At 43.2% G+C, this 21,941-nt stretch overlaps 1 protein-coding gene and 1 long non-coding RNA gene across 2 annotated transcripts in view; one reads left to right on the top strand and one right to left on the bottom strand.

Annotated features, from left to right (window-relative positions):
- Window positions 1-9,572: 9,572 nt before the first annotated feature.
- Window positions 9,573-13,726, bottom strand: LOC137470601 (uncharacterized). The gene is made up of 2 exons (XR_010997155.1): window positions 13,023-13,726; window positions 9,573-9,751 (listed from the first exon to the last, which is right to left on the bottom strand). It is a non-coding gene; the product is annotated as an uncharacterized lncRNA (long non-coding RNA).
- A 5,276-nt stretch (window positions 13,727-19,002) lies between these two features.
- Window positions 19,003-21,941, top strand: part of SIM1 (SIM bHLH transcription factor 1) — a 48,769-nt gene continuing 45,830 nt past the window's right edge. Inside the window, exons 1-2 of the mRNA XM_068184145.1 lie at window positions 19,003-19,459; window positions 20,222-20,938. Of these exons, the coding sequence (XP_068040246.1) occupies window positions 20,764-20,938 (175 nt within the window). The 5' untranslated portion in view covers window positions 19,003-19,459; window positions 20,222-20,763. The remainder of the gene's footprint in view (window positions 19,460-20,221; window positions 20,939-21,941) is intronic.

The following is a 21,941-nucleotide window of genomic DNA, read 5'->3' as shown; positions in this document are numbered from 1 at the left end:
TGTTTTGCACTGTATTTTTAGGTGTAAAATATGGGAGATGTAGTAACAAAATCCTCTTCAAGCATAGTACATTTTGAAAATCATAATCTAAAGAAAAATTTCACAAATTTATATTAATTATATGAGCAGTAAATGTAGTTATAAGGGCAAGCTAAGTCATAAAAAAATATTTCCAATATAGCAATGATGCAATTGATGTAGTTATTAAAGTTTACTCTTTACATGTATGTACATACATATACACATATATCATATACTTGCAATTTCCTTGGTGTTTGTCCCTGAATTTTGTAGGACTAAGGCATATAAAATTGGCTGTCCTGTTCTAGGGCTCAGTGCTAAAGTGGGTGACTAACTTCTGTATATAAGGGGGCATGGGCATGAGGTTCCAAAAATGGGGGTTGCAGCAGGAGGCATGATGAGTAATGAATGGTTCTGCTAGGTAAAAGAAATTCTAAGAGATACCCAGCTCTGTGATAGTACCTGCAAGACATAAATCTGAAGGCAGAAGGCAGCAGCATCTGTCTTGTGATGCATCCTGAGGCCAGTCCTCAAGAGGATTCAAGATGCAGAGCAAGTACTTGGAGCCAACATACTTAAAGAAACATCAATGTATCTTCATTCAGATAGACTAGACATTAAACTGAATATTAATATTTGCGCTTGTTCAGCTTTGCATTGAGCTGAAAAGCATTACCTCTCCAAGGGATCGTTTTGCTGTCATTTCCATTGTATTTCACCAGTTGAAAGAATACAGCAGAGTTTTTATTAGAAGCTCTCCAGGAAAAAATGACACTGGTGATGCTGCACCTACATAGAATCACAGCATGGCTGATTTTGGGAGGGGCCTTGGCAGGGCCAGCTAGAGCCCAGGACCACATCTCCAAATATGGAGAATCCACCACCTCTCTGGACCACCTGTGCCAGGGTTTGGTCACCCTCACAGTTAAAAAGAGGTATTTCTTGCAGTTCAGGAGGAACTCTTCTGTGTCACCAACAGGTGGGCCTGTTGCCTCTGGACCTGTCACCAGGCACCACTGAAAAGATCCTGGCTGTGTCCTTATCAACATCTTCCCTTCAGATACCTACTGACAAGATTTCCCTGCGCCTTCTCCAGGCTGAACAGTCCCAGCTCTCTCATCCTTTCCTCATGTGAGAGATGATCCAGCCCCTCCATCATCAATTTTGTGGCCTTTTGCTGGACTCTCTCTAACAATTCCAAGTCTCTGCCTCAAACCAGACATGGTGCTCCACTTGTGTGGCCTTACCAGGCTGATCACCTCTTCACCTGCTGGCAACACCACACTGCAGCAAGCAGAAGGCTAGCTGATTTCAAAGGCTCCATAGTTAACCAGTAATTTATTTCATATCTGGTGCCTTTAAACTGTGGGAAGCAATTTTAAAATGAACAATTCTGTACTTGAGTGCATGCATGCCCTCATCATATTAAAAATGTTATATTTCATTATTAAAGGTAATATATTTCCTATAGAAATGATCCTAAAATGTGGGATGATAATAGAAAAGGTTGTCACTAAATTTAGACATGGATAGATGATACAAAAGCCACCTTTGCCATTTAGACTATATCAATGTAATATGGTGTTGTGTCACAGAAGAAACAGATTTTTTTTCAAATTGTTAGGCAATAGTTTGGTTTACTCACACATTGTGTTAGTCCATTTTAAAGAGAATTGTTTCATCTAATTTGGAAGTTTACATTTTCACAGAAATTAAGTCCTTTCTTTGGAAAACTTGGCTGAAACAATACATTGTGCCTCAACAGTTTTAATTAATTAGGAAAAAGAACTATGCCACAGTCAAACATACCAACATAGTGATGCTAGCTCTTGTTGCTTTGTAAATGCACATCACAGAAAGTCTAACTGCAGAGTAGCAGACAATAGATTCAGTATCCAGTATTATAAGAGTTTCTGTAATGTCATTTGTGCCATCTGTACTTTGGTTTGGAAATACTGTATTTCCTAGTGTATTAATTGTTTTTATAAATATTTTGGAAACATTTCTAAATAACATATTTGAATAATTTTGGGATTTTTTTTTACAAAAAATATTGGATTCATGATGACAAAGTCTAAAATAATACACAATTAATTTCAGCAAATTGATTAGAATCAGTTTTTAGCTGAAAAATCCAAGAGAAAGAATTCTGATATATTTGTAACAGCTGCTTAGAAGGAACAGTGAATGTGTTCAATCCAGTGATATCTCATGGTGAAAAGTGAGAATAGCTGTTTAACAAAAGTATGAATACCAAACAGAATAAAAAATAATAATAATAAATAAATAAATAAATAACTTCAGTGATGTAATAATCATCTTCATGGATAAATGAAACAGCACATACAGAAATTTTTAATGTTGAGTTGCTCATTCTAGTCTGTAAGTAGGTTTTTATTTTTACTCTCCCCTTCCCCTTCTAGGAGCAGCTGCAGTCAGTGCATGCCTGTTCAGGTATGAGACTTCTTCCAAAACTTTGAAAGCAACAAAAAATAGGCACGTCTTGTGCATCTTGTGTATTTAAGTCTGCCTCTGTGACTTCATCCTTTCCCATCATTCCAGTCTTGGTCTCTGATAACAGTATCACAGCAGTATCCAACAGGAGCTAGAGTAGCTTTGGTTATGTACCACCGTGCCCCATCCCTTCTGAAGGAGCTCTTATAACACAGTTTGTTATTTAGAACCTTACTTAAGATTTCTGTTCTTAATATATCAGCAGCAGCATGAAGCCATCCTCACTACTTCAGGTCTTTTTCTGCTGTAAATTGAATCTTGGAAGGCCCAAATATTACCCAGATGAATTCAGGGGTTTATGCTGAAGACCCAAAATTCCTCTTGTCATTGCCCGTCTAGAGACGATCTCCAGATGGTCATCCTGAAGATAACTTCTGGAAGTCTCTTCCCAGCCTTCACCCTGGAGCCTAGTATAAGACTTGAATACTCACAGAATAGGATGCATTTAAAAGTAGTGTAAGTTATATAATTCAAATTTTCTAATACTGGGGGGCATGTCTAAAGAGATGAAAGTATCCCATGTGCATCTGCCCTTACTCATCACAGCCTGAGTCCAAATTCTTATGTTCCTCCCTCAGTCAAGAAAAAGAGGCTATGGTATTTTTAAGACAGTTTGATTACTACTCCGGGAGGCATCAGTTGTCTATGAAGAGGTTTATTTACGGACAATGATTTTTGAATCATCACTCCGCTGTCTTGCCTCCACCCCTCCCATGTAAGGCAAACTTCTCTTTAGCTCCTTCTGCTACCTGTAAACCCTACAACCTCACCTGTTCGGAGACATTATCCATATTAGTGGTAGTAAATTATCACAAGTAATTATTTAAGATCACCTTTCTATGATGTGCTATGGATACTACTATAGCCTATGTAGTAAGTACTGAAACTGAGAAAAGTAAGGCAGTACAAGAAAACTGTATAGATTTTTGCCACAACCTAAAGGTCTTCAGTTAAATTGCACATTTTGGCCTTGGTTTATTTGCTTACATGCAAAGGTCTAGTGCCATTTAATATGAAATATCTCATCTGGCCTCTACATTCAGCTCCAGAAGAACATATCCCAACTGTGAAATATGAAATGAAGTTCTGTCGTATCTGTCACCTTCTGTGAAAGCCTCAAGTAACCCAAGTAATCTGAAATAGCAATTGATATCTACCTTCAGGTAACCACATTGACTCCCTGTAACTTGTTTAGTCAGGTTTGCAATTCAGTTGCTTAACTCTATCTAATGAAATTTAAAATAAACAAAGGTATTTTTGTTGCCACTCCAGAAGACAGGAAGATCTTTCATAGGTCATGTGTCACTTCTGTCATTCCTTATGTCACAGGGGCCCAGTAGCATGAGGTGGATGCTTAGATATTCAATCTTAATTAGCTAATCAAGCCCATGCTATTTTACAAGTGTTCTAAATTCTCTCTTCCAAGCAATTTTATGAGAAGGAGAATTCTCCTTCTTCATGAGAATAAATATTTTCTGACAAAAGGTTTGGATGCCATAGATGCCCAAACAGACAGGTGAACTACAGAAAGGTGAGTAGGGCTTCTGCTAAGAGCTGTCACTCCCCTTTCTACTAATATACTATTTCTTTTCTATCAGCTATATCTGACTCCCACCTGCCTTTCCAAAAACGTATCTTGTTAAATGTCATGTCTTCTCCAACTGCATTGCCCTTCAGCAGGTGGTGCTGAGACTGACACACACTGAATTTTTTACACATTTTTCTGAAGTGATTTGCAAAAAAGTTCTAGAATGAACAAACCAAGTTTGTTACTGATGTCATACGTTGGTTGCAGTAAGAGGTTAGCTGCTTTCACGTGCAGTTTGTGAAAGGAAATTCTAAATTAAAGGAACTTTAATAAGTTGGATTAAATTAGTCTCTTCATAAATAATTCCTAGCTGTATAGTAAAGGGATCCTCTACAGTGATTACACCATCCTGCAATTAAATATGTTTACAATATGTTTTGTCCTTAGATCTTCTAATGAGCTCCATACTGCATCAATGGAATTTGAATCCAAGGCTCTCCAAGTCTTTCTTCTGCATCTCTATTTCTAGAAAACCACAACCTTCTCTATTAATATGTCTCCTCAAAAATAAGGAGCGTTAAAGCGTCACTAAGGCCATGCATTAGGCTTCACTGCTGCTCTTCTCCTCCAGCTTAGTCTTGTTCTACCAAGACTCTCAATAAAAATGTGCATTTGAATATAGAGGAGAAAAGAAAGTAAAATACTTTTGCTATCATTCATCTGCTAGAAAACTTGAAAAGAATAAAGAATGAAATGAAGAATGAAAAGTGTTCTAGGATGAATATTATCACTCCAAATAATAAGATTCCCACTAATTGTAACAATAGCAGAGATTAATTGAACATTTTTTTTAATCATGCTCTCAATAACATGATACATGTACAGATAGTTACAGAGCTCTTAACTAGATGCTATTAACTACCAGTAGAAAAGGGAGTCTAGACATATCACAATCCTTTTCTACTGCACTCAAAATCGCTACATGAAATGTGATGAACCACATTCTTCACACAGTAGCAAATTTGCACCTTGGATTGGAAATAATTCAGTTTATATCGGGCAGTGCTAATGTGGGAAAATTAGGCTTACATTCTTGACAGCAGTACTTTCTTCTAACTAACAGGATGAAATTGTTTCAGATGCCAATAACACATGGTGAGTCCCCATTATGTATTTTTCAGCAAATCCAACTAATTAGGAACTAATTACTGATTGTGGTAGCACAGTAAAATCAGGTTCTGATAAACTTTCACCTTTGTAGCTGTGAAGATTCTGCAATTAAGCCTTATTTTATTTTCTCAAATGCTAACAATGTCTAAAGGGAGAGCTGGGAAAAACATCAAGATGATTCTGTCACCTCCATAAAAAGACATTTTCTTTCACCCATGACAAAACAAGATTAATCCCCCCCCCTTTTTTTTTTATTTAATGTACAATTCTACAAAGTTAAACTGAGTGACTATTTAAGAGTTTACCCCAGTTATGGGATGTTGCTGCTTCCTTGGCATGCTTCTGCTGTGTCCTATCCCACCCTCCACTTCCCTTCTCAGAGTCTCCCATTGTTACCCTTGCACTAAGCATTCCAGGATAGGACTTCCATAGAAGTTTCATTCTCTGGTTATAAGACACAGCAGAGAGGAAGTACTGGTCCATGATTAGGTTCTTGAAAGATGCAATCTACAAATAACCTCATGAGGCCCTATTGTGCTAAACTCAAAATTTGACACAATGTTACTTCAAGAATTTATTAAGCAAATAAGACAGGTGCAAAATATGCATCACAGTTTGCTGTATGATTGAGGCAAATGACAATTAAATTTTAGATTTTAATTCTATGTGACTTTATTCAAAGAGGGAATGAGCTAATCTGGGAGAAGAGGGATGTTCCTCTTAGTGAAATGCTCACAGCTGACCAAAGTGAAATAGTTGTAGACCGTATCCACACATGTGATACAGGTCTGGTCAAGTAAAAGTCCTGCCTTTGTGCCTCTCATACATGTTTATTTGACTCCTGTGTGCAAACACTGACAATACCTTGCAGCCTCCTCCTTGCAGATATTGGGAAAATACATGCTCTCCTCAAGAGAGGATGGCCTCCATTGTTTACATAGAATAGCATATGTATCAGAAGGCTTCACAAAGGCATCTTAGCAAAAGATTTAGAATTTGCAAGACACATTCATACAGCATTAGGACTTTGCTTTCCCCCAGTTATGTAATAATTGCAGTGCCATCTTTTGAAATGCTCCCCAGCAACGCAGAAGAACTCACAGCTTTGTAAAGTCTCTGAATCTCAGGAACACTCTGAGAGGCTGGCACTACACATTCAGTTCTCTTTCTGTGTGCTTTATAGGAGGTGATCAGGTGCCAGGTCCTGGGCATTGCACAGCCACTACAAAATTTACAGAGGAACTTCATGCCCCCTCCTGAGCCTACAGATCCTACAGGACCGGAGAAGTATGTGAGCCTTCCAGGTCATGTTTCAGCTTCCTTCACTGGCAAGACAATATGTCCAGATGGGTGCTCTGATGCACTCTTTTGGGAACGGGATCTGACATTTCTATTCTAAACTTAAAGGCACTTTGAATAACTGAACTGTGTCCCAACTTTTGTCAGGACCGGGATCTTCAGTGAATGCTGACCTTAAAGGACGAATCCCTTTAATAAATGAGGGTGTTCTTTTAGAATGGGTCCAGATGGATTGCTAGAATATTCTATTCTTCATAAACATTTAAAAAGAGGAGAAATCTCAACATGAGGATACTCATGAGAAATCCAAATGCTTTGTTTCTTCATTTTAACAACATGTAGTGCCTACCTAGTTGTCTGAAAGTCTTGGGGAAACAGCTGGATTAATTTAATTCTGTAAGTGAAAACCTTTTGGGAAATACAGGTGCTTCCCAGGAAATGAACAGAAACTGGAAAGAAATCCCAACATTAAGTGACCAATAAACAGACTGAAGTTTCTTTTCTCTTGCTGCATTGCCCTTTTGCTTCAGAGACTGTAATATGAAATACATTCCCAACATATATTATTAGTAGATTTAATTTAGTTTCTGCTATTACTTTCAAAGGATTTGGTGAATAGACAGCAGCATTAGTATTATCTAATCCTTCACTCAAACCTAGGACTCAAAGATTAACAGCTGCAGATTTTATAACATTTCTAATTCAGGGATAAATTGTATTTTCTTGAATTGGATAGGTAGGTAATGTCCTAAAGTTATTTAATTCTTAGGAACCATTGACTTTACAGGAACTGACGAAGAACTTACGACCATGAAAAGATGAAATTAGATTAAAAAATACCCCTGATGAGAAAAACAGGATAAGAATCCCCTTTCCAAGGAGGGGCAGAGCTTTGAGTCCTGCAGATAGAGCTGCTGTGAGGTAATAGTCCTGTTTGGTTTTATTCTTTTATCTCATCTGCTTTCATTACACCAAATAATTTTGCATGATGGCACAGCTTCCACAAAAGCATCCTGTACTATTTACCTGGTGACTGGGGCACACTAGGGGGAAATGTGTTCAGAAAAGAGAAGAAAGAACCGATGGAAGGAATTTTGTATGGGAACAGATGGAATGGTGGAATGCAGCCAACTTTTAAATAAGAAAGCACAACCCCTATGCCTCATTCTGAAAGACGGCAAGCCTCTATTTTCAGGGGAAGGTTCCAAGTAACATTCTAAACACACAAGCATATTTCTGTTAGTCTTAAGCAACATATGAAAGGTAAGTTACATTTTTGTGTTCCATCCCTGTGCTATGCTTATCCTCTTCATGTGCTGTTATCCAGCCTATTTTGAGACACCAAATTTTACATATTCACCAGTTAGAGGAATTTAAGCACATCACATCTTGAATTCTATTCTAGGTGCAGTTGGGGTGAGACTCTTGCTATTTCAAAAGCCTTTCTTAGCTATCCGTAAAAGTGTATAGTCTTAATTTTATAAACTGCATATGCTCTTCTTTCCATTTTACACAATTGCACTCGGAGCTCTCATGTTATATCACACCAACTTGATGTTAAGTGGTCTATATTTAAAAATTATCCATTTCCTTGTGTTTGGAAGTATAGCATGTGACATTAATAAAATAGAGTCAGTTACATCAACATTTCTCACTAAGTAAGAATAGATTCATGGTAGAATTTTCTATGTGTCTATGTAATATACATAAATATTTTAGGAACATGAACATGTTATTTACTAATATGAAAATAACAAGCCATTGAAGTTAGCAGTTACTGATGCCACTACTACTGAAGTAGGGCAAGAACCCATCAAAACTAACTTTCAGAAGAGAAATATTGCTTTGATAATTTGAAAGAGCAAAAAAGATTAATGTCTGGTATCAGATCCCTGCCTAAGCATCAGGTTTATGTGCAACTCTTTTAAGATTAACTTCTACTGCTTCATTTCTTTACTTACAATCTTTTATTTTCCTGCAATTGAACAGTCAATAAGAAAAACAACAATACTTTGTCCACAATCATGATTTGATGCTTTTATTTGCCACCAGTCCAGCTCAGACCACCAATGCAAAATTGTTCTGCCCCCTCTCCAAACCACAAATCTTAAGACTACGAGAAACAGCAATGTAAGGATGTACACAAAGAAGGATAAATCAAGTAATTCCCTGTTTGAAATTTCTATTTTTACTATTTGTTCTTCCTTTCCCATAACTATGTCCTCTCTTGTGTTTTAGCCTTTATCTCACCTCCATTCCAATTTCCCAATCTGTCTAGTACTGCTTTTATTTCATATCCTTTCTTTTGTCTGTTGCGTACTTACTTCTCCCTTGTAGGTAAAGACATACACCTAAACAATTTCAAAAATCATTTTCTTACTGCTGTCACCACTCAGAGCACCTTTCTCTCGGCTTTCTGCATTTTCCATTTCTCTGCCTTTATCATCAAATTGGTTCTCACAGTATGACTGTAGCCTTACCTCTTTTTTTTTTTTTTAATCACATTTACTTTATGATCAGTTATAACCCTTCTGAGACTAGTTTGGTTTTGATTCCAAGTGCTAGTCACAAATACCTTTGTGCCAGATCAGGGTCTCTGTTCAAAGAAGTCTATGCCAGCATCTAATTGTAAGTTACATTAAAAGATTAGCTAAACCAAGACACATTTTCTACCCATTCATTTAGTATATTTGCTGACCAATAATCCCTGTTTTGAATGATTACTCTGTGTTTTAGATCTATTTTATCTCTATGGACAGGAAGAGGTAAAAACACTCCTTTCCTTGGGCAAAAATTAAATGGTCTTAGACATCTTCAAAAGGTAGCAATATTTAAATATAAATGCTACCAATAACACTTAGCAAGTGTTATTACTCCAGACACTTTCATCTTTCTCATTATGGCCACCATTTATTTCTGCACCTTAGAACACCCTCTGTGATTGCATTTGTCCCTGGCCAATCACAAAAACAGGACAGCTTTTTTCAGCCACACTTTCTTAGTTCTTTCACTCATACCAAAAAAAGGGATAAAAAACACAAACTTGAATCAGCTTTTATTTGACCACATTCATTTTTCCAGGCCTAGACTATGCTCTTCTACCATTTGAGACCCTCAAGCAACAGCTGGCTGAGAAAACAGCCAAGCCACAAAGCATCCACAGAATTCTTTATCTCCAGGGTTAATTTCAGCTAACGTTCTCTCAGTCATGAAGTAGTACTGAAACAGTCACAGGCAAAGGTTGCTTATCATGTGACAGTTTAAGAACAGATTTCTTTCAATTTAGGTATAAAATAGCAGGTACGAATATTCCACACTCAAAACAACAGCAGTTGTCAGGCCCCACACATGCACTAGATTGGATCATGGCAGAGAAGGAAATAAATCCACATTCTTCAGATCATAAATCAGTCAGACTGGCTGACAGGATGCCCATAGGACTGGGTTATTCTCCAGCTGCCCCATGACGAGATTCCCCTGGTGCATTCAGCACTGTGAGAACCAAGATACTGGTCTGATTCAGATGGATCTTCTTGTATTATGCTTCAAACAATTGAATATGAGTATCTCATGATGTCAAAACATACACAGTTACAGTATTCAATTCCTATAAAGCTCTTCCCTTGACAGATCAATACCTTTCCCAGCAAGTATTTTATTTCTGAAATAATTTTTTAAAAAATAAATCCATTTCAAAACAATCTGAGCACACATTCAAGGAAGACAAACTCATAATATTTCATGCTTATTTTTGGATCTATATTAAAAAAACACCAACCTACCAGTATTTTGCTTTAAAATAAGGGGAAAACCCTATAAAAAGATCCGATCTGGGGTACAAGATAACACAGACAATTTCCAACATAAATGCTAGTTATTAGGTGTCATGTAGAGTCAGGAGTTGCCATGGAATCCATTTGCTTCTAAACCAGCTCCTCCTGCTGGAATACTTTCTCATTATTATTTCTTTCAGTAGCACAAAAGGAGCTGGCTTATAGCAGAAATGTTACTTAAGTGTAAAGTTTCTACTGTGTCTGCAATAAGACATGAAATTAAAATCTAAATTTAAATTTGTATTTCTGTTTCAAGTGTAAAGCTACGTTACTGTGGTAAGAAGAACTAAGTCATTGTAGACTTTTTATAGATTCAGTAAAGCAGAGAAAACAAATTTTAGCTAAAGCTTTCATTTCAGCTGCCTTCCCATAAGTGAAAATAAGTGTCATATCTGAAGTCTACTGTTTACATTTTTGCTACATTATTTTCCCATTATGATTAAACTTTTAACATTTTCATACTGGTTATTCTACGCAACAGCAGCCTCATTACCAGCTTAATTACTGACGTCCTGGGATACAGAACAGTGTGTCCATGCTGGACACAGGGTTTATTAGGCCAATGAACTCATTTGTTGTGATGTCTGTTTCAATAGACAGATTTCAAAAGAAAAAATGTGATCATGCCTTCAAACTCTTGACACACCAATTATTGGGTTTCAATTCTTTTGTATACAATATACTGCAGTGAGGCTGGAGGACAATACTGGAAAGCAACCAGCAATATTGGAAAACTATGCCAGTGATTTGTAGCTTGGCATGTTAATACTTATTATTAATATTATTGTTTACTATAGACATTGACTAGCATTGCATCTGGAAGCCCTAAACAGAAATAAGATCCTATTGTGATCGGCACTGTATGGAGATACACACAGCCCTTGCCTCCAAGAGCTTATATTGTATGGTCCCAGCCTTGTAAACTGATCTGAGCAGAATCATTCTTGCACCCCTGTGGAGTCCCCCAGCCTTCCAAGGCGGTCAGAGTTTCCTGCATAATCTTCCTATAAGGAAAATGGCAGGCGAGCTCTGGGTGCAGGGAACCTTTACCTTCTGATCTGTTCCACTCGCACCCTTTAGCAGTTGAACTATACCCAAACTTAGGCAAGTCAAACACCTCATGGAACTTTGGTCCCTTATTCACATCTCTCCACCTCAAAAGATGTGGTCCTTCTAGGGAATCAAAAGAAGCTCTGTACAGCCTTCCTTCTCCAACCCTGTGTTTTCTAAGGTCCCATAACTGCAGACAAGCTCACGGAGAGGACTGTGGCATCTCTCAGGAAGGCCCTCAGTGTTCAACCATTTCTGAGACAGGCACTACCCTTAGAAAAGCAAAAGAATATAGACAAGCCCACTAGAGACAGAAAATCCTTTGCCCTAGAGGGAAAGCAGAAGGGTGATTGCAGCCCTCTAATGAATAGAAGCAGCCTAATGTCAGTAAACAACAAGGGCTGGGCTGTGGGGCTGGGATAGGGAACCACAAGCCAAGTGTGACAGCCAGGACATTCCTCACTAGCCAGGGCTCACCCCACATTACATGAATGAGGAGAATAGGGCTGGCACAGGGTGGCAGCCAGGCTGAGGCCAGAGCCAAAGTCATGAGGCGAGTCAACAGTAGCAAGGCCAGGTCTAAGGTCAAGGTGGGAAGCCAGTCTGTGGGTCAGGGTTTAGAACAGCACAGTGCCTAGTGAGGTACAGGCATGGCTGCGGGGGCACTGGACACGAAAACCCCTCTGACCTGGCTCAGGGAAGCACTGAGGGAGCTGCCAGGTGAGGCTGGTCAGGGCTGTTAAGGCTCATTGGTGCACTCAGGAGCCTCACACCCAGAGTCTTCTCCTCACTCTCCACTATGACTGCTCCGACAACTTGGGTTGTGCCATGCACCAGGAGCACTTTGTGCTGAAGCCAAAATTAAAACCTGACTCCAGTATATCCTAAGGCTTTGGCACATTGCAAAAATGTGTCACTGACATCACTAAGACATCGCCAGACCAAAGAAATACTGATTCCTTTTTTATCTACCAGCTAAGTCTTATAGTAATTACACAGAGCAAGCAAGTCCTGAAACTTCCTCCAGTTACAAGTAGTGGACACTTCTCAGAAGAGGTGCTGTGGAGAAAGTGTCCTTTGAAAAGGCTCTAGCTTCAGCTGGGTATATCCAGCCATCACATGTAAATGGAGTCCCACTCTCAGTGAATAATAGTCAGAAATCGGGGTTTAGACAAAACATTTCAACAGTAAGGCAAAATGTAAATAAAAAAATATTAATCACAGACATATGCCAAGCTTCGGGAACACCCTTATCCCTCAGCAACAGATTTAGCATAGTCTGAAACAGTCTGCAAGCTGGACTCATGCTTACAAGTCTGGTGCTGTTTCCCTATGCTCCCACCCAATATAGGCAGTTGATCTCACAGTGTTTTACTCAAAAACATCATCTTCTCCACATTGTTTCTGAAGGCATCTATTCACCACGTGGGGAATGCAGAGGAGAGTAGTGACAGGCTTGCAGAATGACCAAATAATTCAGAAAAGATAGGTTGTTCCCAGCTTAGCATGCAATGCTCATAAAAACAATTAAACTTGCAACCACAAATGGGTATGAGACTAAAACAAGAAAAGATCCTGTTAAAACCCATGCAGAGAATGCTCCCCACCTTGCCTTTCAACAAGGCTACAAGCACCATAATGATTAGGATATACACCAAGTGGAACAGGCACCAGCTCCAGAGCTGTCAGGCAGCTTCACACTCTGCGTGCCTCCTTTTTTGGTCTGATCAAGCCTATTCTCTGAGGCAATAGGAGGCTGAAGACAAGAGTTTCAGAGCAACAGAAGGGGGTGGTTCCTCTTGCTATTGATTTCATCTGAAACCGGCATGTGTTATTTCAAAGCGAAGTGTGTCCTCAAGGCGGGTTAAGCTGCTCTCCTCCACTGAAACAAAGCAGTGATACAAGTCTATTTGTGACCTGTTAATTATCAGGTTGATAGTAAGAACAGACTGTGGAACGGATCCCACTATTTTAAGCATTATTCTTTGGGGTGCTGAAATTTAAACAGGCTTCTGCTGACAGATTCCCCCCTGACTAATGAAATAACTTCTTTGCTAATCAAAGCCAGGCCTTGGGAAAGGAGGTTTCAGTGATAGCCAGGGTGCAGAGGAAGCCTGACACAGCTCCAGCTCCATCAGCATACATGAACAAGTGCAGGTCTCACGCTGTACCAGAGGCCTGGGGCAGCCCACCCTCCCAAGGAGGGTTCCCCCTCCACGAGGCAGCTCCCCTGGCTTGCCTGCAGTCGATCTGTACCTGGGCAAAGCCCCCATAAGGACACTCCTTATTGAAATCCAACGTGGCACACCAAAACAGATAAAACAACGCAAAAAAGGATGCTTCCTCCCCCCATCGCCCCCTGCAAAGCTCAGACCCCCTCTCCTTTAGACGTGAGGAGGGCTGAGTCGACCCCAGGCAGGTGAAACCACAAACATGAGGGAGGGGGGGCAAGCACCGGTGGTCGGCAACGTGCGGGCCCCTCTCCTGGCCTCGCCGGGCTGCCTCGCCGGTGAGGGGACAGCGCCGGGACGCTGCAGCGCGACGCGCGCCCGCCGCGAGGCGCCGCGGGCGGGAAGCGCCGTGGGGAGCGCTCGTGCCGGGGGCTGGCGCGGCGCGTGGGGCGCTGCGGGTCCCGCGGCCGCGGGAGGGCAGGGGGCGGAGGGGAGGGGAGGGAAGGGGAGAGGAGAGCGGGGAGGCCGCTGCCGAGCTCCCAGAGAGCCCGCGGCCGAACAAAAAGCCCTCGGCCGCCGGGAAGCCTCTCGCGAAAAGCTGCAGGGACTCGGCGGGGCGGGAGCGCACCGGCACCCCGGCCCTGACCTCCCGCGAGGGAGCGGCGGCGGACCCGGGGCCCGGCCGGGCGCGTCCCCAGCTGCTGCCGCCGCCGGCCCTCGGGCCCCTGCCTCCTCCAGGAGGAGGGAGAGGAATAGCGCTGTGGCGACCTGAATGGGAGAGGGATCTCGCGGGAGGCGAGCCCTGCGTGGGGGTGGGCTCCAGGCGGCGCCGGGAGGGTGCGGCAGGCCCCGAGGGGCGCTGTGAGGGAGCTGGGTGCGGGTGCCGGCTCCGCCTCCGGCCGTGGGGCCGGGGGAGTGCGGAGCAGGTGAGGAGGGGCTGGGACCACCCGGACCGCCGGTAGCGTCCGGGAGCAGGAGGGAAAGAACGCACACCGGTGCAAGCAGAAAGCGCTATCAAAGCTGGGCAGGATGTCTGTGGAGGCACAGGGAGGGCGGGAGGCACTTTGTGAAGTTTGTAATTTCATCAGAGTTCCAGTCCCGTGTCGTTAGCGAACCTCTCACCTCTGACATGGGCATTTCAGCTCGGTTCGGGGGTTCAGTGTACCAGGCTCCTTTGGAAATGCAGAAGATAAGAAAAAATGTCCCTTGGGATAACTGTTACTAGCCATGAAGTAGATTTTTTAGCGTTTCTTTATATTTAGTTTATGTTTTCATTCGCTGCTCCGTGTCACAGTAAGATAGCTTGACTTCCAATCATTAGCAAGAGTGTGTTCAATAAGACAAGGGCTAAAAGGTACTGACCTCTGCCTCCCCTGGAAAAATGAATATAAATCATCTCGTTACACTTATGCCAAAAACAATAAAATTGAAAGGAGTGCGTAATCAAGGGAAGTGTCTCTCCTCCCTGCAAAGTATCTCTTAACACAGATATACCGCCAAAAATTGTTTGAAGGAGTTGCCTAAAATAACTAACAATTATACTAGTGGTCGATTACTCAATTTTTGCAATGTTTCCGTAATTATTTTAAAGACATGCATTCAGAAACGCTTATATCTGAGAACTGGAATCCAAGGGTCTGTTAACTATTTCCTGTGTTAGAGAATCGGCTTTCTCCTTGTCCTGCTGCCCTGAACATCCTAATAACATTAGCAATAGAGCAGGAATAAAGTACCTAGAGCATGGCTTGAATCTTGAAGGTTAAGATCTAGATCAGTTAAAACACATTAATTACTTCTGAATGGTCTCAAAGAGCATTTGCCGTGTATATTTATGTCAATAAAGCCTTGATGAGGGCATGGATGAAAATTCACATCACACTCCAACTCACCAGGGTACCCAAGTGCGTGTATCTGAAGTTACTGAGTTCTAAAAAAACAGTCTCGGTCTCCAAGCGCCCGCGCTCCCTCAGGCACCCCCGGGGCTGGGCGAGTGAGCCGCATCTCAGGGAGAGCCGAGGCATGGCGGGGCGCTCCCTTCTGCCGTGAGGGTCCTTGCGAGGTGGGATCCTGCTTCTCGCCGGTACAAAAATGAGGGAGGCTTGGCGTGTGGAAATCTGCCCGTAACTAATACCAGGCCTAAATTTCATTTGTTTGGTTCTGGGGTTTTGTTTGGGGGTTTTTTTTTGTTTTGGTTTTTTTGGGGGGGTTTTTTTTGGTTTTTTTTTTTTTTTTTTTTTTTTTTTTTTGTTCCTTTGGTTGTGTTGTTTTGTTTTCTTTTGTTTTGTTTTGTTTTTAAGAAAACGGGAGAGCGACCGGCATCGTTAATTCACCAGCGAAAGCGGTGTGTAAGTGATGGCTTACGTTCGGAACAAGAGATTTTTCTCTCTGCATAAGAAACGGCCACCTTATTCTTTAGGGGAGATTAATAAACGCGTCCGAACTCACAATCTAATAAATACATCAGAATACGTCCAAATGTGCTGAAGAAGAAACTGGCTCTGATCTGTCCTATAGGGAAGTGGTCCAGTAGGGTTTTTTGTTGTTTTTTTTTTCCCTGCTTTGATTTGTAGTTTTTCCCCCTCCCCCTCTGCACACACATAAGCTCACGCACACATGCTGCAATGCACGCTGCATATTGTGTCTGCCTACACAAGTTTTCTACTATAGTTGGAAACCTGTCTGTGAAACGCTTTGTTTTCGCTCAGCCTTTCTTCAGATACTCCATTTTATTATGCGCCTTTCAAAATCAAATTGCACTGCAGTACCTGTTTATTCAATTTTCCAGTATTCTCTCTTTTTTCAGGAAATTCTCGCCCGAGAATAACTGCATCTGAACTGAGCACAGTTCAGCACAGCTACACAGTTTTAGGCGGCCGGAATGCCTCTCTCCCGCCGGGAGGGGCCGGAGATGCATTGCGTGCCCGGGGTCCGGCCCCTCGGCCCTCAGGTGTCCGCGCCGCGCCGCCGGTGCGCTCGCTGCCCTCAGCTCCGCTCCCACGGCTTGTATGCCGGGTGCGGGCATCCCGCAAGGGTGCCTTCTCTTCTTTTGTTCAACAGCATCATGCACTCTTCTTTCAGGATAGACGGGCTTCACCGGGGTCGGTGACAGCGGGCTCCCGGCTGATACGAAAACCACGAATTTAGCTACTGCAGGCTGCCTTTACCTGTACACCTGGAACAGGACAGAGCCAAGTCTGATCTCCTCTTGCAGAACTCACTTGTTTTTGACGAAGGAAAACAAGGTTAATATCTCTGAAACGGCCAAATTCTCCCATCATTCGGGAACTGCCTCTTGAAATCTGCTGGGAAATATCCCCAGTGTACTGACCCCGCGCTGGTGGTTCTGCGGAGAGGCGATTTTGTCCACGATTGCTGTAACTTCCAGAGCTGAATAACTGCCCTTCCGCCGCTAGTCCTTTCACATCTTGTACTTTATCTACCATAGCATTTATACATTCAAAATCTATGAAGGGGCTCTTCGAGCCCGAGCCCTCGGGCCCCGGCCGCGGGGAGAACCGGTGAGGTCGCTGTCACCCACCCGGGCTGGAGGGAAGAAACCGAGTCCCGGTACACCGGGAAAGAAAATCCTCGGTGAGCTACGGGCTTCGATGGGGCTGTGTGGGGTTGTTAAGGTGGATGCTCATGTTCTCTGGTATAAATTAACAGAAGTGTATCCTACTGATTCATTTGTTTTTCCCAGACCAAGGGTGTTAAAGAAGACATTCTCTCTGGCTCTTGTTGACAAATAAGTCGTGAGCTACCTGACAGTGTTAGTCCAGTTGTTGCCCATATGTCTAAATACCCTCCTAGAGACGTCAGTGCCTTTTAGGAGGAGAAATCCCTCAAATGAAAACCAGAAGGAAGACTTTTTTTAAAAAATCATTTTCTTGTCCCCAAACTCACGTTACACCTGAGGGCAGTAACATACAGGGAAGATTTTTGTAAATTCAGTATCACTTTCCCCCACAGCAGCGATCGCTTTACAGCATGACAGGGTGGGGAGGGGTACGCTCTTTTTTCTTTCTTTTTTTTTTTTTTTTTTTTTTACCCTTACCTTCACTAAATGCCTTGCGTTCGTGTTTGTTTAACGACGAGTCGCTTCGGTAAACAAGACAATCAAAAGAACATTTGAGACAACGTGGATACATTTCTCTGATGCTTGTAGACGCCTGGACACCCAGAGGAGTTGTTGAATGCCTCTCTTTCCGTCTTTCCTTTATTTACCCAAATGAACTCAGGGAAAGCTTTTAACCGAGGAGAGATTTAAGGTGATAAGCAGCGAACAGACGGTCTGCACTGCAAGCCTGCGTTTCGAACTGTAGCCGGACAAGGAGTAAAAGGGATGAGATGCTTCAAAGGCTATTTTTTTTTAATTTGTTGGGTTTTTTGTTTGGTTGGTTTTTTTTTGTTTTTTTTTTTCTTTTTTACTTTTTTTTTTTTTTTTTGACGTTTTTCTTTAGAAAGCTGAGGCCTTTCTTCTACCTCGAAATACTCCGATTGTTGCCTGCCAGTGCAATCTCATTTTAAACAGTTATTTTAGCCGAAGTCTCACACCGACTGGTTTGGCAATTAGGTCAGGGTTTTGGGAGTCAGCTATGGTTTTAGGAAAGACTCTACAACCCTTCTCCCACCACTCCAGGCACTCTCTCTCTGCTCTATCTACTCTATTCAGAAGCCAGCAGTTTTAGGAGCAGCGTCACGTTTTTAGGGTTATTTTCCCCAAGGGACACACGAGATTAGGAATAGTCCGACTTCCCGTGAAAAAAAAAGACCCCACATCCACTTTGCGGGCAGTTTTAAAACAGCCCTGTCTCCTAATGTAGGAGGATTTGGGTTTGGGTTTGGGTTTGTCCCTCTCCTTTTTTTTTTTTTTTTTTTTTTTTTCTCTCTTTCCTGTTTGTGGGATTGTTTTTTGTTTTGGTTAGGGTTTTTTTTCCAGCGTGTATCAAGAAAATTAATTAAAATCTTTCTCCACCCTTCTCCCCCTCCTCCGCGGGACCCGATTCACGCTGTCCCGCAGCGCATCAGCCCAGGGGAAAACCGTACATGGTTAAAGTTGGGGGTATCGGGGCGGAGGGGGGGGTCAGCAGGGGACGTGACCGCAGCTTATTTCTCCCAAGCGCGACCACCTGCTCGGTGGGCTTTGGGGTGGGTGTGTAAAACTGCGGCCATCCTCACCACCCACAGTCCTGCGGGACCTCGGCGGCTCACCCCCGCTGCCCAGCGGAGAGGAGATGGCCAAAATGTACCCACCTCAACGCAAATAATCTCCCAACAGGTACGCAGGGAGAAGATGTGTATGTGTATGTCTGTGTGTGCCCGCGGGGGTCTGTGTGTCCCCACTCCTCCCGGCGACGCCGCCAGGTCAGAGGGCGGACACAGGGAAAGAGGGGAGGCGGGAGAGGGGTGGGAATATGTCCGCGTGACGCCACCGCCCCCTCCGCCAGTGGGAGGCCGGGCGAGGGGTGGCAGCGGCCAACGGGACGCGAGGCGGGTCTGTGAGTGGCATTAAGGGCGGGCTCGGCCGGGGGGGAGGGAGGGGGGCCAAGGGGGGAGTTGGAGAGAAATGAAGTTGTGCTAAAAGGCTTTTAGCCATCAAGAAGTTATTAGGCATTTCTCAGCCGCAAATTAGGGATTCTTCATTAATACCAACCTCGCCCCCCCACCCCACCCTACCCCACCCCTCGTTATGTGAGACGGAGAGTCTGGGAGCCGATAAAGGGGATGGGGAGGCGGCAATGTCTGTCTGCCCATCGGTGCGAGGAGCAGTGACAGGCGCAAACTTTTCCCCGTGCCATTAATGAGCCAATTAAAGAGTTGGGCTCCTCACCCCGGGAGAGCTCTCTGCAGGCTGCCGGGCTCAGGGATTCAAGGTAGGTGAAAAGAAGATCACAACCCACCACAATCTACCCGCCTCAGAGAAGAACCGCAGTGATGCGCGGTGCTAGGCTGTGGGTCTCTTCCCCACGGTGAAAAATGAGGAGAAAAAAAAAAAAAAAAAAAAAAAGATAATTTGGTTGGAAAAATATGATGTTTGGGTGGATTCCGGCTCGGGGCAGGGCTGGGCAAAGCGTGCCTCCCCTGGCTGGGGTGCTGCTGAGGTAGACAACCCCGGTCCCCGTTGAGGAATGAGGACAGTAGCCGAGAAGAGGAGAAATTCAAAAGAAAGAAAAAAAGAAAAAAAGAGAAAAAAGGAAAAAAGAAAAGGGATAACAAGCAGAAATACTCCATGATTGGAAATGTACCCTCACTGAGGGTCTGGCAGCGCGGAGCGCGGAGAGGTCTGGCCGCCGCCGCGGTGCCGGCCCGTGGGAGCGCGAAGGGGACGACGCAGCCCCGGCAGCAGCAAACCCGCTAACGCCGGGAGCCGGGGACTGCTTTCCGCTGCGCTTTCGTTCTGGCCATGCAGTGCACACCTGGGCTGGGAAGTGAGAGGGCTGTGGGAGGAGAGAGCGGGGCAGACTTCTCCACGGGCGCGCTAGATGGGAAAATACAATTTTTTTTTTTTTCTTTCCCCTCTGGTGGGAGAAAATACTACACCCGCCGGCGGCTGGTTGTTGATTATTATTTCTCGCGGCTCCGCTGCGGCGCCGTGTACCGGCTCTCTCACTCCAGGACTGCTCTTGTCTTCACAGAGAGAGGCTCCGGGGAAGTCACTCAGCGCCCTGGGAGGCAGCTCGCGGCCGTGCGTTTCGGCCCTCGGATTGACAACGGATCACGGGAAATAACGGGATTACTATGACCCTCTTCCGAGGAGATACGCTGCCCGCCATGAGTAGGAAAAAAGGCCAGAAATACATCGTTTGGTTGCTGTCTGGTGCCTCAATCTTATAGCTTTTTTTTTTTTTTTTTTTTTTTTTTTTTTTTTTTTTTTTTTAATGCAGTTGCTTGGAGTGGTGAGCTGCATTGGATAAATGCCTTTCCCATCTAATTGACTCTGCTTTTCAGAGTATATTTACTTTTTTTTTTTCTTTCTTTTTTTTTTTTTTTTTTAAGAACACCTCTGCTCTTCAATATTTGTTTGCATTTACAAAACAGAACGGTTTTTCTGAGTAATGGCTGCGCTCAGAATCACCGCCTGATGCTCCGGAGAGATGAATTGCAGATGAGTTTCCCTTCCACCTTTGGATGAATCTCTGGAGTTTAAATTGTAGCAAGGAAGCGGGAAAAAAACACGATGAAAGAGAAGTCCAAAAATGCTGCCCGGACTAGACGGGAGAAAGAAAACAGTGAATTTTATGAACTGGCTAAATTACTACCCCTGCCCTCCGCTATCACCTCTCAGCTGGACAAAGCATCCATAATCAGACTCACTACCAGCTATTTAAAAATGAGAGTGGTTTTTCCAGAAGGTAGGTGGGAATGCCTATTCGCCTTATTTTTGTTCTGATTCAGATGTCATTTATCACTTTTACGGTAAAAAGGAAAAAAAAAAAAAAAAAAAAAAAAGAAAAAGGAGATCAATCCTTCGGGGTGTGCTCGGAGACAGGGTGCCCTGCGCTGTCACTTTCCTCTGTTGTAAATACTTTCCCTTTAGCTCCTATGACAGGTTTGGTTGGAGACTTATGGTGCTTTTGTCAACACTTGAAGGCACTGAGCTCTGCTGTGTGTTCTGCTAAACCAAACCCGGGTTTTCTTTTCCTCCAGTCTTCCAGTCAAATATGCATCCCCCACCAAGCACACGCGAGGCCTAAGAGGGCATGATTCACCCCTATTTATAGTAACTCTGTGAGGGCGAGTTAGTATATGGGTAAATATTTACATAAGTCTATGTGAAGTCCTAAAGCCTTAGTTCAGCTCTCGAGGAAAGGTGCGGTGTACAGGTACAGGACACGCGTGCAGGCGTGCTCACACCCAGGCTAAATAAATAAGTCGAGCACGCTGAATCACATCATCAGTGTGCTGTGTCTCGTTTTTAGGATCACTAGGGCAGTTTGAGGGCGTTAATCGACCACGGAAAATTTTAACAGAGTTTTGCACCCAGATATATTCAATCCCCCTGATCACCCAGTGCTGCAAAACCAGTGGCCCAGCCTAGACATGATTCTCCTCGACAAACAGTAAACTTCACGTTGACTTCCACGGCAGCAACAACTCGCCTGTCTAGCAAAAGCAAACTTAAGCGTCCTGAAGTGTCTCTTACTTTTAAATAGTATCAGGATCTAAAACGATCGCCTTTGGTATTCTAGATCGGCTGCCAAGGAAAAAAAAAAATGCACAAAGTTAAGAGAGTCAGAATAAACTTCTTCCGTGTTGTCACTCTATTGATGTAATAAGATGTAGGGGGAAAAATCTAAAAAATCACAAACCTTTTATTTAGATCAACTCGATGGAGTTGTGGTCTGTGTGAAAGAA

Source organism: Anomalospiza imberbis, chromosome 3 (genome assembly GCF_031753505.1).
Source record: "Anomalospiza imberbis isolate Cuckoo-Finch-1a 21T00152 chromosome 3, ASM3175350v1, whole genome shotgun sequence".
Taxonomy (NCBI): domain Eukaryota; kingdom Metazoa; phylum Chordata; class Aves; order Passeriformes; family Viduidae; genus Anomalospiza; species Anomalospiza imberbis.
This window is presented reverse-complemented; position numbering and strand designations above follow the sequence as displayed.